Source organism: Myxine glutinosa, chromosome 1, assembly GCF_964187855.1.
Source record: "Myxine glutinosa chromosome 1, kmMyxGlut1.1, whole genome shotgun sequence".
NCBI classification, from domain to species: Eukaryota; Metazoa; Chordata; class Myxini; order Myxiniformes; family Myxinidae; genus Myxine; species Myxine glutinosa.
In genome coordinates this window covers 193,925,873-193,944,045 of record NC_136261.1, presented here as the reverse complement: position 1 = coordinate 193,944,045, position 18,173 = coordinate 193,925,873, and the positions used below count along the sequence as shown (strand labels likewise).

The following is an 18,173-nucleotide window of genomic DNA, read 5'->3' as shown; positions in this document are numbered from 1 at the left end:
ATGAGAGCGCTGGTCGTAACGGGTCTGATACGGAGGTGTATGGGCACTCCCCGTGTGAGTTTGTTGTTTGTGAGAGGACTCAGATGGGAGAGAGCGCATTTCAAAGAACTTGTACGAGACTTGTTGAAGAAGAGCGTGCTTGTATTAGAGAACATTGGAAAGGGTGCGTTTAGCACGACCGTACAGATATTACGTACGCAGGACACCAGCCTCCCCCCCGCTATATATAAGGTCCGGTCGCGTTCAACTACACGTGGCGCTGCCTGCCAGGTTTCGCCGCTGAACCGGAGCCTGGACTGGAGTTGACTGGAGCCTGGACCCTCTACCTGACCATCTACCAGCTACAATGTGAGTGTGTATGTTTGTCTGGGGCATTAGAGTAAGACTGTTTGAAGACTGCCCTGTGTGCTGCTTCTTCCTCTTGCTCTCTTGTACATTATTTTGTTTCCTCTTTCTTTCTGTATATTTGTTAATAAACCCATCTTTGTTCTTCCTACCTTCTGGTTTCCTCTCCATCCGATCGCATCCGTCCTTTCTTCCATTGGGTAGACGTGGCACAATCTAACTGCTCAGAATCGGGTTTAGTCACATTGTTAATGGCTCGGATCGCGGATTGCTATCCGCTCCGCATTTTCCATTGTATCCGTGGTTCGAGCGGGAGTTATTCCCTCGTTTCCTGCTGGCGCTGGTACTTAGGTAGCAGCGAACCCCTAGGCCCAGCAAACCCTACATAACGCCGCGCCGTGAAGGACGTTATAACTTCCAGGACTCGGGTCGGCCAGCTAAAAGGACAAGGGGATTCACCCCCCCTTGATAAGGGGAGCGCCGACCCCCGAGATCCGTAACAATATATATGCAGTCACATGAAAAAGTAAGTACACCCCATGTAAAGTTTTGACTTTTTCAACATATTTGAACATACAGCTATTTGATCTTCATTTCAACAATATTGATAGATAAATGTGATATAATATAACAAATATCATGAAACATTTACATTTTGTAGTCCATTGTATAATTTAAATAAACATAAATGCAAATTTCGAATGTGGAAAAAGTAAGCACCAGGCCAACAGTAAGCACCAGTAAAAAGTAAAAGTAAGTAAGCCAACACCAGGATGTGATTCATAAGGTGGGAAATAAAAAAAATCCAGTGAAAAACCACGAATACGCTGACAAAAAACACGGATACGGGGAGCATAGAGCCGCGTATGTCGAAGCGAACCGCGAAAAACTGCAAATGGTCAACGGCGTGGTTTCCGCACAAGTAAAGCTTTCTGGGTGACTGTGGAAGATGCTTTTAGAACTGTCGTGCGCACAGCTCGTGGGAAATGGTTTATGTGTGGCTGGAAGTGGTTTGTGTGTGGCTGGAAGTGGTTTGTGTGTGGCTGGAAGTGGTTTACATGTGACGTATGGAAGATGTTCTTAAAAGTGATGTGCGTGGCTGGTGGGAAATTCTTTTTCATGAGAGAAAATGTTAAGATTTTAGGAACACAAATGCACATGATTACAGTTTTCATTGAATGCTTCCAAGTAAAATTTCAAAAGGTTAGCTTAGCTCACTCATGTTACGAATGTCATGTTGCTTTATCGAAAATGAACCATTTGTGCTTCGCTTTTGTGTGGTCGACAAAGCGCGTCTTGATCCTGGAAATAGTCGCCTTTTTAACTGCTCGGAGTTTAAGCTTGAAGGATGATACGGTATTCTGTATTATCTTACGAAAATTGGTGTTGAGTTAAAATTGCATAATTTTTAAACGTATTGTTATCACAGCTTTGTGTTAGAATTTCATTTTATTTTAGATTCAAAATAAAAGTTTATTTGTACTTGTGTTCTATGAACCAGCCTTGCTGATCGGCGCAAGATTTACACCGTATTACAGGGGAGTTGCACATTATTTGTGTGCAGACTAAAGGAATCATGAGACTTAAAGCGAATTGATTGATATGTAATTAAATAATCACTCACGGTTCCTGATCAAAAAGAAATGATAAAACAATTATCTAAGAAACCAAGCAACCCCAACCCCACTCTTCCGAGTGCAGTTCTAGTTACTAGGGGCATCTACATCCAGATCACAAGTTAAACTGATCGTTAATGTGAGATGGTTCACTATCCAGAAGCTGCCCTAAATTTCACAAACCTGTATATTATGTAAAACCATTAATTTTACCATTCCTTTTTTTTCAGGAGTTGTCTTCACAGCACCAGGATGTCATCTTCTGTGTGGTCGACGTGGATGTTGCTGCGGTAAATTGTGGGGAGGGGTGGGGTGTGGTTTAGAGTGTGGGTTTATCCTTATTATCCCCTTTCTCGGAGGGGGCTTTAGGTTTGCTCTCCGTCTGTCTGTCCATCTTTCTATCCCTCCTGTGGTTTTCTGGACTTTTGTTTTCCATACCCTTTAACATATTCAACTGCAACTTAGTGCATGGCTTTATTATGATAAGTTACAGAACAAGTTTCAGTTTTGGGGCGTTTCATCAATTTTTCACGGAGTTGTCCCCTTTTTGCTTGGAACAAGAACATTCATTGGGAGCGTTAGGGGACATGTATTACAAAGCAAGTTTCCCTCTTGTTTTCACTTGATAAGCACAAAAGGGTGGGTGTAGGGTACCAATGTCCAGGTCCAATCGTCCTTTGTGAGTAAAAAAAAAAAAACGGTTTGGATGCAAGGTCACTGCTCGTGGAGGAGCTAAACAAAAGAGTAACAGGTTAATGGGTAGATTGAACTAAGTGGACAAAAATGGAATGCAAACTTCTGAGAGGTGAGGTGGGGGATGAAATGGGTTTGGATAGGCAAATGGGGGGGAAAACGCAAGGGGAGAATAGGTTTGGAGTGGGTGGAGAGCTATTGTTGCTTTTTAAAACATTTATTTAAACTATTTTTAATGCTCGATATTTGGAGAAATCGGTCAATTGTGTTGCTGCTTGTAGCACTGGTGACGTGTAAGCACATTTGTTTGTGTATGTTTTGTTCCAAATTTAAAAATTGAGGAATTTAAATATGAAACGAAAAATTTGCAGCTCAAAATATTAAAACTACCTTTAAAAATGCATTTTTGTTTCATTTGCACATTTTACAATGCTTTATGGTATATGCCTATATGGCTTTCATTCGGTACGTATAGAATTGGTATTTAAATTAGCATCTAATCTTTCCTTAAGGATTGAGAGAATTTTATTTCACAATTGCAACTGAGAAGGAGTTGTGTGGAACTAGAATTCTGTGTCATTCAATATTCCAAACCAAAAGATTAAAGAACAGCCAGGAACCATTGTTACCCTGCACTCGCGAAGCAGAAAGCAGGGTTAGGCATTCGGGTGCGTGCGTACGCGTGGCATACGTGTGTACGTGTGGCGTGTCTGCATTTTTAAAATTCACTTTCTCGGCAACCGTTAGTCCAATTGACACAAAGTTTTACCGTAGGAGCGCCTCCGCCTATATATATATTTTTACTCATAATTATGACATCATAGGTCACGTGGTATGGACGCCATCTTGGAAAAACTTACACTTCTATATCTCCCAAACTGCTCAATGGAAAAAATTGAATCATGGCTCATTGTCAAGTACTCTGCATGGGGAATAAGATGTCAATGATGAGGTCATCGATACTTTAATTATGATGTCATAATTCGACAAGTACAACGCTTGATTCGATCAGTATGAATTTTTTTTTCTGCAATTCTTGGTCTGATTGACACAAAATTTTCACCATAGGAGCGCCTCCTCTTAGAATATTTTAATTATAACTGACGTTATAAGGCATGTGGTACAGGCGCCACCTTGGAAAAATCGAAAAAAGTTGCACCACGATATCTGAAACAGCGCCATGGAAAAATTTTAAACATGGCTCATTGTCAAGTATTCCTCATGGGAAATAAGATGTGTTAATGGTGATGTCATCGGTGCCTTCATGTTGACGTCAAAATTCGACAATTACAACGCTTGATCTGATCAGTATGATTTTTTTTCTCTGCAACCGTTGGTCTGATGGACACAAAATTTTCACCATAGGAGTGCATCCTCTTGTAGAATATTTTAATGATAATTATGACATCATAGGTCACGTGGTACAGGCATAATCTTGGAAAAACCGAAAAACGTTGCACCGGAAGAGTTGGCTCGCACCATGTTGACTGCGCAGCGTAAGTATTCGATAAATACCATATAGTTTAATATGGAGTTGTTGTGGATCAATCGTATTGCCATGAACTATCAGTTTGAAGAAGGCAGGTCTTGGCTTGTCTCGGCATTGTTTTGGTTGTCTGCTTGTGATCGATTTTCTCTACTAGTACACCCGCTAACTAAGGGAGGGGCAGGAAGGGTCATTCCTCTTTGGGGTACATAGATTACAGTCGATCTATGGACGGATCTCAAGAACATTGGGTTTGTGTTCATTTACCAAGTTTCTTGTGGAGAGATCGCCAAGTGGTTTAAGCATTCGAGCAAGCACTCCATTCAAAACCGTTAAGGGACGGCTGACTTGGCAAGCGCTAGCTAGCTGCTTGGTAAATGAGCACACCCCGGGCTTCCTCCCTTTCAGTTTCGTTTTAAACAGAAGGAGCGAGTTTCAAAAGTTTACCATGAAAAATGCCACGTTAGCGCCAGGAAGGGTCATGTTATTAACCCAACACTTATGGGGTACCTAGAGTACAGTAGATCTTCGCTCATAGGCCATCAGCCAGACCCCCAAAATAGGGTCCATTGGTACCAAAATGAGGGAGTAAGCCTAATATTGATTTTTGGATAGGTCTTTACCCCTAGAATATGAAAATATGTGATAGCAAATTCAACCATGTAGCTAAATGGGTGTTATCACCTCATTTTCAAAATGGCCGCCAAAATGCATGTTTTTCTATTAAAAACACCATGTTTCATATTCTTGTAGAAATTTGTAACAAATAGCATTGCGTTTTGAGATGTTTAAGACTTTACAACTCTCTTAAAGTATGAAATACATCATCTGAACTTTAATCCAAGAAGATAGAATCCAATATGGCGCCCAATTTCACAAAATGGCTGCCATCATAGCAACAACTTTATGCACAAAATATGCACGAAAATAACTGGCATTCAGTAGATTTGCAAGTATACACATGGAAAAAAGTATCGCACCACCACGTATTTTCGACATAGTGGAAATGTATCAATGAATTTTTGCACCTTTTCGTTGCGGTGTAGGGTAATCTTGTGCAACATTTTGTCCAGATGTTGGAACGCAATGAAGAGAACAAAACTGCTTGTTGTAAGCACCGCCACAGTCAATATCGAGTGTAACCACCATTACCTTGGATCACTGCCACAACACGTCTTCTCATTGATTGAACAAGACGTTGAATCTGGCGCTGTGGCAGTCTGTTCCATTCTTCATGCAAAGCCTGCTCAAGTTCATGCAAGTTCTGTACAGGAGGTTCCCTCCGACGTACTCGGATACCCAGAAAATCCCATACATGCTCGATTGGGTTAAGATCTGGGCTTCTTGCTGGCCATGGTAGTGTGGTGACTGCTTCTTGCTGAAGGAAATCAATAACTGCACGGGCTCTATGGGGTCTGGCGTTGTCGTCCATGAAGATAGGCCTGATTAGCAATGGGTGATCGTGAAAATGAGGAACAACAATTCTGTTCAAGATTTCTTCTCGATACCGTTCACCATTAAGATTGCCTCTAACTGTCACAAGCTCCAACTTAGTCATGGGACAGACATCCCCATATCATTATGGAGCCTCCACCAAACGGAACCTGCTCCATAATGTGTCTTTGAGCACGTGCTCTTCCATCAGTATGGAATAACAGAAAGCGACTTTCGTCAGACCAATGCACTTTCCTCCAGTTGGCTAAGTTCCATCGTCTCCGTGCTCGACACCACTCCAACCGAGCTTGCTTGTGCTGTCTTGTAAGCAGTGGATGTCTGATAGGTCTCCGAGCGTAATACCCAGCAGAATGCAGGTGATTCCGAAGAGTCTTCAGCGAGAATCGTCGATTAGGTAACCACGCTCTCTTAAAGGCATTGCTTGTTGCAAACGGACGAAGTCTAACCAGTCTGGAAAGAGCTCTATCCTCTCTTAGGGTGGTACAGCGAGGTCTTCCTGTACGAGGCCTGTCCTTCACATCATTTGTTTGTTGATACTTACTTATCAAACGACTAATACTGGTATGGTGATGTTGAAGGAGCTGGGGCTCCCATGTCGATCGGAAGAATGGACGCGACAAAAAGCTGGAATTCATCCGAGTTGCTTTAATCAAACCAAACACTCAGGCACTCTGAAAAGCCCGTTTATCGGGCAGCAATATATATACATATTATCCCAGAGCGTTTGCCCAGGAAAGGCGAGAGGGGGCGTGGCCCAGCGTCCTGGCTGCGGCCTGGCAAGTTGAGGGCGAGCCTGCCCGGGCGTCCTGGACGAGCCCGGCATGGTGATCGCTCAACGTCCTTGATAGGTGCAAGGCGATTGTGAAAACCCAGCGGTAGCCGCTACACACGTCCCCCCAGAATCGACTTGCACCGGCAGGGTCAATTTGAGGGGGGTCCTGATGACCCGGCCGAAGCGACCCCTGGCGGGTCGTGGGAGGGGGTCTGGTGTGGTCGTGGGCGGTCGAGTGGGGGGCACCGTGGACGGGGGGCGGCCTCGCCGCGGCGGAAGGGCCACCCGTGGTGGGTGGTCGACATCCACGCGCGCCGGCTTGAGGCGGTCCACCGCAATCCGGTCCGACCTGCTGCCGATGTCGATGACGAACGACTTGTCGTCCCGTCGCAGCACCCGGAAGGGCCCGTCGTACGGCGGCCGGAGTGGCCCCCGATGTGCGTCGTGATGCACAAAAACATACTCCGCTGTGCGAAGTGCTGGGGGGACGTAGGACTGGGGGTCACCGTGGTGGGATGTTGGCACGGGGGCAAACCGTCGGGCCGCCTCCTGGAGGTCCGAGCGCTGGTGAGCTGCGGACCAGGGACTGGTAGCGTCGGGCATGAATTTGCCCGGGACGCGTAGCGCCTGGCCATAGACCAGCTCGGCGGTGGATGCCTGGAGGTCCTCCTTGGGGGCCGTGCGGAGGCCCAAAAGGACCCATGGCAGCCGGTCGGCCCAACCGCCGTCTTGAAGGCCGGCCATGAGCGCGGCCTTCATGGAGCGGTGGAATCGCTCGCACAACCCGTTTGCTTGGGGGTGGTAGGCCGTAGTACGGTGGAGCTTGACCCCCAGGTTGCGGGCGACCGCCTCCCACAGCTCGGAGGTGAACTGTGGTCCGCGGTCTGACGAGATGTCCGCCGGTGCGCCGAAGCGGGCGACCCAGGTGGCGATGAAAGCCTGCGCCACGTCGGCAGTGGTGGTGGAGACGAGGGGAATGGCCTCCGGCCACCTGGTGGTCCTGTCCACCATGGTGAGCAGGTGTGTGAACCCCCGTGACGGGGGGAGGGGGCCCACCAGATCCACGTTGACGTGGTCGAAACGTCGTTCGGGCATGGTGAAAGGTGCCAGCGGGGCCTGGGTGTGTCGGTGGACCTTGGCCCGTTGGCAGGCCGTGCAGGTGCTGGTCCAATCGCGGACGTCCCGACGAAGGCCGTGCCAGATGAATCGCGCCGACACCAGCTTCTGGGAAGCTTTCCGGCCCGGGTGGGAAAGGCCGTGGAGGGAGGCGAAGATGCGGCGTTGCCAGGTGACGGGCACGATGGGGCGAGGCTGGCCTTGGGAGACTTCGCAGAGCAGGACAGTGTCCGCGAAGGGGATGTCGGCCAGGTGGAGGCCCGTGTCCGCCGCCCGGAGGGCTTGCACTGTGGTGTCGGTGGTTTGGTCCGCCGCCATAAGCGCAAAGTCCACGCCCAGGTGGACCGCGTTCGCGCTGGCCCGGGAAAGACAGTCGGCCACGGCGTTGTTTTTGCCGGCGACGTGCCGGATGTCCGTGGTAAACTCCGACATGGCGGAGAGGTGGCGCTGTTGGCGGGCTGACCACGGCTCTGTGACCTTGGCCATGGCGTAACCAATGGCTTGTGGTCGACGAACGCCGTGAAAGGTCGGCCCTCCAGGAGGTGGCGGAAATGGCGGACGGCCAGGTGTAGACCGAGGAGCTCCCGGTCAAACGTGCTGTATTTGAGCTCATTCGGCCGGAGCTGCCGGCTGAAAAAAGCGAGTGGCTGCCAAACCCCGTTCACCCATTGCTCATGTACGGCGCCCACCGCGTAGTCGGAGGCATCCGTGGTGAGGGCGATGGGAGCGTTGAGCACCGGGTGAGCGAGCAGTGTTGCGTCGACGAGGGCCCGCTTTGAGCTTTGGAAGGCCGCATCCATTGCTGCGGACCAGGCGATGTCGTGCTTGGCCGGCTTGCCAAGGGCTTCGTAGAGGGGCCGCATGAGTTGAGCAGCGCGGGGCACGAAGCGGTGATAAAAATTCACCATTCCCAGGAATTCCTGCAGGGCCTTTAGGGTGCGGGGACGCGGGAACGTGGTGATGGCCTCGACCTTGGTTGGCAGTGGCACGGCCCCGTTCTTGGTGATGTGGTGGCCCAAAAAATCAACGGCCGTCGTGCCGAAGTGGCATTTGGCCGGGTTGACGATGAGGCCGTGCTCGCTGAGGCGCCCGAACAGTGTTCGGAGGTGGAGGAGGTGCTCGGCCCGGGATGTGCTGGCGACGAGGATGTCGTCCAGGTAAACGAAAAGGAACGGCAGGTCACGCAGCACGCCGTCCATCAAGCGCTGGAACGCCTGAGCCGTGTTCTTGAGACCAAACGGCATCCGCAAGAATTCGAATAAGCTGAACGGCGTGATGACTGCCGTTTTAGGGACGTCGGCCGCCCTGACAGGTACCTGGTGATATCCCCGTATGAGATCAATTTTCGAAAAAATGACCCGTCCCGCCAGACGGGCGGAGAAGTCTTGGATATGCGGGATCGGGTACCTGTCGGGGGTGGTAGCGTCATTGAGACGGCGGTAGTCGCCACACGGGCGCCATCCACCCCCCCAGCTTTGGCACGATGTGCAGTGGCGAGGCCCACGCGCTATCGGAGCGCCGCACGATGCTGAGGTGCTCCAACGCGTCGAATTCGGCCTTCGCCACGGCGAGCTTGGCTGGGTCGAGGCGGCGGGCCCTGGCGTAGACCGGCGGGCCTGTGGTTGGTATGTGGTGCTCGATCCCATGCCGTACTGCGACGGCCGAAAACGTCGGCCGCGTGAGGGCCGGGAACTCCATGAGCAGGCGAGCAAACTCGTTCGCCGCCGGGACGGCGCATGCCAGCTCGGTCGGCGCGGAGCTGCTCAATGTGCATACCAGGGAGCTGAAGGTTTCGGCGTTGATTAAACGACGCCGTTGGACGTCCACCAGCAGTCCGTGTGCGCAGAGGAAGTCGGCGCCTAGCAGAGCCATGGGCACGTTTGCGGTTACAAACGTCCAAGCAAAGCATTGGCCGCCGAAGCAGAGGGTGACGTTGCGCAGGCCGAAGGTGCGGATGGTCGATCCGTTGGCCGCAACCAAGGAGGGGCCGCAAACCGCGGACTGCCTGTCCTGGTCAGAGGCGGGTATGACGCTCAGTTGGGCGCCGGTGTGGCACAGGAAGCGCCGTCCGGACGCTTTATCCGTGATGAACAGTAAGTTGCCCGTGTGGCCGGCGCTCATGGCTGGTAATGAACGCCGGCCCGGCCGTTTCCCGGCCTGCCGAAGGTGCACGGGGGTCGGCATGTCCGGGCCTTCTGTCCGAACCTGGCATGATAGTAACACCACGCTTGGTCAGGTGGAGGCCCCGGTCGTCGTGCTGGAGGTGGTCGGCTCGGTGTAGCGGCCGCCAATTGCGTCGGCAGTTCGGTCGTCGACCGTGCCGGGTGCTCGGGCGCCATGGGTGTTGCGTCGGACGGCGGTGGGTCCCATGTCGCCGCTGCGATGCGCTGACCTGCGGCGGAGATCTTGTCGGCTTCTCTGGCAAGGGCCCGGGGATCTGTGATCATCGTGCTTGCCAGGGCGAGGCGTACCGGGTTAGGCAGCTGACGGAGGAACAGCTCCCGGAACAGGAATGCCGGAGAGTGCTCGCCGAGCAGTGAAAGCATGTAGTCCATTCGCTCGGAAGGGCGCGTGTCGCCGAGCTCGGGCAGGTCGAGCAGGCGCCGTGCGCGTTCCGCCGATGGGAGGGCGAAAGCGTCGAGGAGAAGCTTCTTAATCGCGCCGTATTTGTCAGCGGCTGGCGGGCTCTTGAGGAGGCTCAGGGCTCAGGGCCGAACCGAGCGCTGCTACCACATGGTGGAAGCGGGTGTCGTCGGCCGTGATGCCTCGCAGGGCGAACCGGGAATCCGCCTGTGCGAACCAAACCGCCGCGTGAGCCTCCCAGAAGGTAGGCAGTTTAAGGGCGACTGCCATGTCCATGTCGGTAGGTCACCAATGAAGGAGCTGGGGCTCCCACGTCGATCGGAAGAATGGACGCGACAAAAAGCTGGAATTCATCCGAGTTGCTTTAATCAAACCAAACACTCAGGCACTCTGAAAAGCCCGTTTATCGGGCAGCAATATATATACAGTACATATTATCCCGGAGCGTTTGCCCAGGAAAGGCGAGAGGGGGCGTGGCCCAGCATCCTGGCTGCGGCCTGGCAAGTTGAGGGCGAGCCTGCCCGGGCATGCCCGGGCATGCCCGGGCGTCCCGACCGAGGCCTGGCAAGTTGAGCGTGGGCCTGCCCGGGCGTCCTGGACGAGCCCGGCATGGTGATCGCTCAACGTCCTTGATAGGTGCAAGGCGATTGTGCAAACCCAGCGGTAGCCGCTACAATGTCCCAATTGGTTAGCAATCTGTCTCATGGAATTGCCAGCAGTCCACATACCAATGGCCTGCCATCTTTCAGCTGTTGTTAGCTGCGGAGGTTCCCATTTTGACATGCTGTTTGAGATGAAGTTTCAACACAACTTTATCTTTCAATTTTACCGGTTGAATGACTTCTCCCTATACCTGTGTTTAGAGCATGCTGAAGCTAACAGTTGAATATATAGCCACAATGTTAGTTGAAGAGCGACTGACCCTCAGTGGAGCTGTAGAGAGATGCGAGTCTTGGAGTCTTAGCCTATACTGAGTTTTGGTCTAGTTCACCTCAGTTCACATTTCTTTGTGTATTGTGCATGAGGTTTGAGCAAGCATTCAACAATTGCTTAGTAATCCTCATCATCCTCATCCTCATCTTCATCTGTATCTGGTTGGTTGATATCATCATTGACATGGTAGAAGGACCTCTTCTACCATGTCAATGTAGGACATCCAGTACCCTGACAGCTGTCCATTGTTGTGACGAAGATGATCAAGGAATTCTGCCCATAGCTGCATCAACTCTGTAAACCGTGGACTCTGAAGTAGGCTGTCGAATACCTGTTGGTTTAAATCATCAGTCATCTTGTTGACCTCTTCTAAGACTGCCTCGATTGTAGGACTCTGCTGCTGTAGATGATCATCTATCCATTGTGTAAACTCTGCCCATACCAGTCGCATCAGAGCTTCATAGATACATTTGTGGGTTCTAACAGCACGATTGTATTGTTTTCCATCAAGGACTCCGTTGAGCGAACCCTCAGCTACTATCCCAGATTCGATGCACACCTCTTTCAATCCAGCATCACTGAATCTCTTTCCAATTATTCCAAGAAAGTTCATGATGGTATGGAATGTTCCCATTCTCAAGAGGATATTGCAGAAGCGATCTTTGTGTTTCCAGGCTATTTCAGCAGCTTTTGCATACAGCGCTTGATCCACGACAACTACAATTGTCTCTAGCGAAAGATTCTGCCTGATGTGCTCTGATCGTTTCAGGATATCGAATACTGTAGTCAACTCTGTTGCTGGTGCATTGATAGTTGGTAGATATCCAACCACATCTTCTGATATTGGCACCTCATCTCTGGTTTTGATATTGAACCCAGTCCAACTTGGGAGTGTCTGCTTGTCAGTAGTTGTTTGTCTTGCTACGACCCATAGTAGATTCTTGCTTCTGGCCTCTTGGGATGCTTTTCTGGCGTCTAAGACAAAGTTGTCATTATTCTGGAGAGGCTGGGGACCCACACGTGCACCAGCTACATATACTTCTAGCTCTTCGGACTCCATATTAAGGGTCCTCTTCTTGAGTTTCTTAGCTGGTGGAAGATTTGGTTTGGGAGGAGGAAGCGGTCCATAGATCTTGGATTGCACTGCTATTCCATTCACGTGATGTGATGTTCCCTTGCCTGTTAGTGTTTCTTCAAATCTGTCTATGTTATCCCACGCCAACTGCGTATGGATATGAGGTTTGATGGATGTTGGAAGAGCAACTTGCTGGTTGAGTTCTGTTGCTAACTTTTCAACACACAGTGCTGTGTCATTCTCTTCTAGCTGGTCATAAGACACTCCATGTCCGAACTTGTTCAGTGTGCGTATGATCTCGATGTTGCCAGTGAGAGTTTTAACTGCGTACGAAAGCATCATATGTTTTGGTGGTTGGTGCTTTCCACGTGTCACAGCATATATCATGTCCTGACTAAATGACTGGACCAGGGTGGTTATCCTAGATGATTGAACCTTACTTGTCGGGTCTCCAGTTAGCAGCCCAATGAGAAACCGCTCCAGCTCATATGGAATAGGTGTTACATCCTCAGCATCTGATGGATGGTATGGCCAGGCTGTGGGTTTCATGTCGTCTTTGATTTTTGTACGAATTGTCGCTGATGTTTGATCTATGATCTTGTTGGAGTCTTTCACTTTGTTTTTCCATATTTTGAGTTCCCTTTGCAGACATTGATTTTGCAAGACAGCATCTTCCAATGATACATTGTCTGGTACCATCACCAACTTTCCCTTGTCATCTGGAAATATCTTCACCGAACTCCCCAGCTCATATTCAAGCGTTCTATGAACATGTTTCTTTGTGGACTGCGTTAGACAATCAATCCCATCAGACAGCATGTATTCTTCTAATTTAGCAGTGAGTGACATGACTGGTATGATGGTCTTGTTTGGGATTACGTCTGTTCTGATATAGGTGAGAAGTTTTGCATATGCTTCTTTCTCGATCCTCTGATACTGTGCAAAATCATCTGTGTCATCGGGTCCATCTGCACCTTCAACCTCAGGCTGTATACATTCTCTGTTGTAATTCCTGTAGCATGAGAAATGGTAACACACTTCTGCTGCCACAATATCTCTACTGGTAAGCGCTATCATATCCTTGTCATTTTTCTTTATTGCATATTCTCTCAATCTTTCATCTGCTCTGAGTTGAACAACTTGTGAAAGTTTTTCACGTGTATGAGACCCCTTCACATACTTGTCTCTGCGACAGAAGATGCACTCCGTATCATACACTCTTTTCTCTACTGATGATCTCCTACATGGCCTTTTGGGAGCGCTGCTACCTCCTGCTTCAGATTCAGTGTCTTCATTGGCTTTCCTCTTTAGCATGTTTAAATCTCGTTTCATGGTGAACAGGCTCCTACATTTTCGGTGGTAGAATATTTCTGGCACTTCATTGCCCTCAAGCCCCTCGGCAATATTGATGATATGTTCATGGTTCCTAACCTTAGCCGCTTCCAGTAATGTCAACCAAGATGTGTAGTTTTGTGGGCTCACCAGATGATCATCGTCATCCGATCTTGTCATGTGTATAACGCATTCTTTGCTTTCTGTGGCGCTGTTCATTTTGGAAAATTAGTAGACCTCATCACTTGGTGTGTACTATTATTTCTATTCTAATCGTATAGCATCTACTTTCTATCTACTCCGTTGCTCATTGCTCCGACCACCGTTCCTACAGAAAAAAAAGCAAACAAAACAACAACAACGTTAAATTTTGTATGTAAAGTGGCGGCCATTTTGAAAATGGGTGATAACACACATTTAGCTACATCGTTGAATTTGCTATCACATATTTTCTTATTCTAGAGGTAAAAACCTTGTCAAAAATCATTATTAGCCTTACTCCCTCAATTTGGTACCGGTTGACCGCCCTAGCTGATAGCCTATCAGTTCTGTAAGTAAAACTTACCTCACGCATGTCGGGATTCCTCCAAATTTCTTCATTTAGTGTTATCAACAGCATTGGCGACTGTTTAAACAGCTAATCATACATGTTTGTGGTTCATAATATTAATTACTATTCATTAATGTTCATTACCCCTGGTAGAGGCCATTGCTCCCACAAAAACGCCATGATAAGCTATTTACTAGTACCGACTGCAAAGCCGCAATGAGCCGGCAAAGCCAAAACCTCTTGCCACTATTTTACCCATCACCATGGCATCAGTAGGTTAGGTAGTTGGTAGTAGGTAGGTAGGTAGTTGGTAGTAGGTAGGTAGGTAGTTGGTAGTAGGTAGGTGTAGTAGGTACCGTACCTGGTAAGACTTGGTAAAAGAGAACAGCAGACAGTCCTCCCCAATACCTGCATACCTCTTGCCACTATTTTACCCATCACCATGGCATCAGTAGGTTAGGTAGTTGGTAGTAGGTAGGTAGTTAGTTGGTAGTAGGTAGGTGTAGTAGGTACCGTACATGGTAAGACTTGGTAAAAGAGAAGAGCAGACAGTCCTCCCCAATACCTGCATACCTCTTGCCACTATTTTACCCATCACCATGGCATCAGTAGGTTAGGTAGTTGGTAGTAGGTAGGTAGGTAGTTGGTAGGTGTAGTAGGTACCGTACCTGGTAAGACTTGGTAAAAGAGAAGAGCAGACAGTCCTCCCCGATGGCAATACCTGCATACAATACAATAAATGTCACAAGAAGCTTAAGGAAGTAACTATACGATGTGCTAGCTTAAGGCCTATTTTTAACTGGGCTTAACATACGTTTTCACAGTAAGTGTGTAGTCTTCTAACTTCAGTCGCTGTCAGGCGCCAGGGCTGGTTCTCTGACTCTCCGGGCACGGCAGCTTCCTCCACCAGAAGACGTTAGCTTGCAGTAATTAATTCGGTGAATTCCATCTCAACTTCGGATATTTCCGGCCGTGAAAAACTATCCGTATTTCTAAACTAAATATGTAAACCGCTTATACCATATTTCTGGCCATGAAAAACTATCCCGTACGGCCGCGAGATTTCTAAAAAATAATTCTTCGTCAATTTTAGAATATTTGACGCCGTTTTCACCGTCCGAAACGCGTAATAATAATTGGTTCTGGTGTTTGATGACGATTTTCGTTGAAGATAACGAGGTTGGTCTTAACGTATTTTAATTACTAATGAGAGGTTTCATTAGATTAGGAATCAAAGAACGACGGGTGAAACAAGCTCCTATTGAACTTTTTCGCAATTGTTTTATGCAAACTTCCGCATCCGGTCGATGGCGCCCATCATTGAGTGCTTTCATTTTAGAAATATTTTTGCAAATGCTCGACTCTCATTGGGTCCGGTGTTTGGTGACGCGTTTTGTTGAAGATAACCAGGCCCGTGCGGGCCGATGTTGGTCTTAAATTATTTTATTAATACATCGGAGGTGCATAAGATTGTGAATCAAACGACGACGGGTGAAAGAAACTCCTAATGAACGTTTAAAATTTGTTATGCATACTTCCGCCCACGCAAGATGGCTGCGCCCATGGCGCTTCGGATTCTCGAGCCAAAGCATAATCAGGTTTTCAACATAATACGTACTCGTTTATTGACAACACCGGCTTCGCCGGCTATAAACGTCGACTCGCCGAAAAAAAACCTTGGGAGGGGGGTCGGTGGGGGGGGGGGGGGGGGGAGTAGGATATTATTGGTATTAATATTGTTTTGTAATAACATTAATATTACGCTATTATCGTTTTGTTATTTGAAGCGGCCTTGTAAAAACGCCACGATAAAGCTAACTTAATACGGCTATACACCTCAACATGCAAACCATTGACGGCAATGGCAGGGGGAAACCCGCTCGGGGGGAGAAAACCCCCTTGGGGAGGGGGGCAAATGAATGCGCTACAACCTTCATTATGTAACCCTTGGTCATCGTGTCAAGTTTGGTTGAGATTGGATAAGCAAGGACAGAATGTATTGGCGTCAAAAATTCATCAGACAGACGGACAGACACAAATGGCATATTTTAGTATGATCAAAGATGTCTTTTTCATTTTTACAATTGAGAATTTACCACATTTTCTGGTACCTTGTTGAAATCCCTGCCTGACTTCACTAAACCTTGCATTTCCCACTGACATACTTATTGCTACCCTGTACCAATGAGGCAACCCAACTTACTGGCATGATAAGAGGTTCATTGACAATACACATACCACGTACAAGCCATGAGACAACATTCATGTAAAAGATTGCAAATGCTAAACTTTTAAAATTTCACTTTTTATCTGTTTGTTGTCAGTCCTCAATGCGGATGTGCTTTTTTTTTACCCGTGACATGTCGCAGGTCTTCAAGAGCTTTTTGTTGCTGTTGCTGTTGCTGTTGTTGTTGTTGTTGTTGTTGTTGTTAGGGTTCTTGTTGGGGGTCAATTTTTGAAATGTGTACCCATTGGTCAGACACCTGCTGGACCACACCCCCATCTGTCGTTTGACTCCAGTACTCCACCCACCATATCACCGAGACAAAATTATATGGCCGACAGCTTGGTTTTCTGGTGGGCCTAACAAATTTGACTTATAGGCCTCTGCTGATTATACACTGTCTGGCTTTGTTGCGTGTTGGCTTCGTCTGGATCGTGTGTTAAGTTATTGGTTTCATCAAGCCCGTACGAGCCCCCCTAACAAAATAGACCTACTAAAGCGCGGCGTTACGCGCGCTGCTTGTGAGCAAGGAGGAAGCGGACAAGCGGTAACATATAAACGTCTTTATTGTAAGACTACACTGTAACACTGTACTCCTCCGGGCTGGTCGCCCGGGGTATATCATGAGGCCACGCCTACCCCTCGGGCGTGGCCACCGCCCACTTGGTGCGTGGAATGATGTCACCACGCCAGTGGGCTTTTGTGTCCGCCACACGCGCCCCCCCAGAATTCCCGCGCACCTGGAGGGCCAGTTTGCGGGGCAGACGAATGACCCGGCCGAAGCGCCCCCTGGCGATCGGCGGCGTCCGGGGTGCAGGGATGCCAGGTGGGATGCCCCTGGCTGCTCCTGGGATGGGTGCAGGACCGGGGGGCGGCGTGGCGGCGGGGCTGGGCGGTGCCGGGGGTCCGCCCGCAGGAGGGCGGCCCCGACGTGGGGGTCGGGCCACTGGCGGTGGATGGTCCACATCGAGGTGGGCCGGCTTGAGGCGGTCTACCGAAACGCGGTCAGGAGTACCGCCGATGTCCAGGGTGAAGTGCTTCGCCCCGGTCTCCAGCACGCGGAAAGGCCCGTCGTACGGGGGCCGCAGTGGTGTCCGATGGGCATCGTGGCGGACGAAGACGTACTCCGCCGTGCGAAGCTCCGGGGCGACGTGCGTCGGTGGGTGCCCGTGGCATGCCGTTGGCACCGGGGCGAACCTCTGGGCGGTCTCTTGCAGAGCGGAGCGCTGCTGTGCCGCAGACCATGGTGCCGTGGAGTCGGGGAGGAACTCGCCCGGCACCCGCAGCGGTTGCCCGAAGACCAACTCCGCCGCGGATGCGCGCAGGTCCTCCTTGGGCGCCGTCCGGAGGCCCAGCAGGACCCAGGGGAGCCTGTCGACCCAGCCGCCATCGCGGAGGGTGGCCCGGAGCGCGGCCTTCAATGAGCGGTGAAATCGCTCACACAGGCCGTTAGCCTGGGGGTGGTAGGCCGTGGTTCGGTGCAGCCGGACCCCGAGCCCCTGCGCAACCGCCCCCCAGAGCTCCGAGGTGAACTGGGGGCCGCGGTCGGATGAGATGTCTGAGGGGGCGCCGAACCGGGCGACCCAGGTGGCGATGAAAGCCTGCGCGACATCGGCCGCCGTTGTGGACGCCAACGGCACGGCCTCCGGCCACCGGGTGGTGCGGTCCACCATGGTGAGGACGTGGGTGAAACCCCGCGAGGGGGGCAGAGGTCCCACCAGGTCCACGTGGACGTGGTCAAACCGGCGTTCCGGCACCGTGAACGGGGCCAACGGGGCCTGGGTGTGCCGGTGCACCTTGGCGCGCTGGCACGCGAGGCATGTCCTGGCCCAGCCGCGGACTGCCTTCCGGAGGCCATGCCAGACGAACTTGTCGGCGATCAGCCTTTGGGAGGCCCTCGCGCCCGGGTGGGACAGGCCGTGGATGGCGTCAAACACCTGGCGCTGCCAGCCCGCGGGCACAATGGGGCGGGGACGCCCGAGGGAGACGTCGC

The 18,173-nt window shown here is 50.2% G+C and overlaps 1 protein-coding gene across 2 annotated transcripts in view; it reads left to right on the top strand.

Annotated features, from left to right (window-relative positions):
- The window catches only part of LOC137419324 (thioredoxin-like), a 274,666-nt gene that overhangs the window by 50,553 nt on the left and 205,940 nt on the right, over positions 1-18,173 (top strand). For both annotated transcript variants that reach the window (XM_078781864.1, XM_078781866.1), the window contains exon 3: positions 2,192-2,251. In XM_078781864.1, coding sequence (XP_078637990.1) covers positions 2,192-2,251 — 60 coding nt within the window. The remainder of the gene's footprint in view (positions 1-2,191; positions 2,252-18,173) is intronic.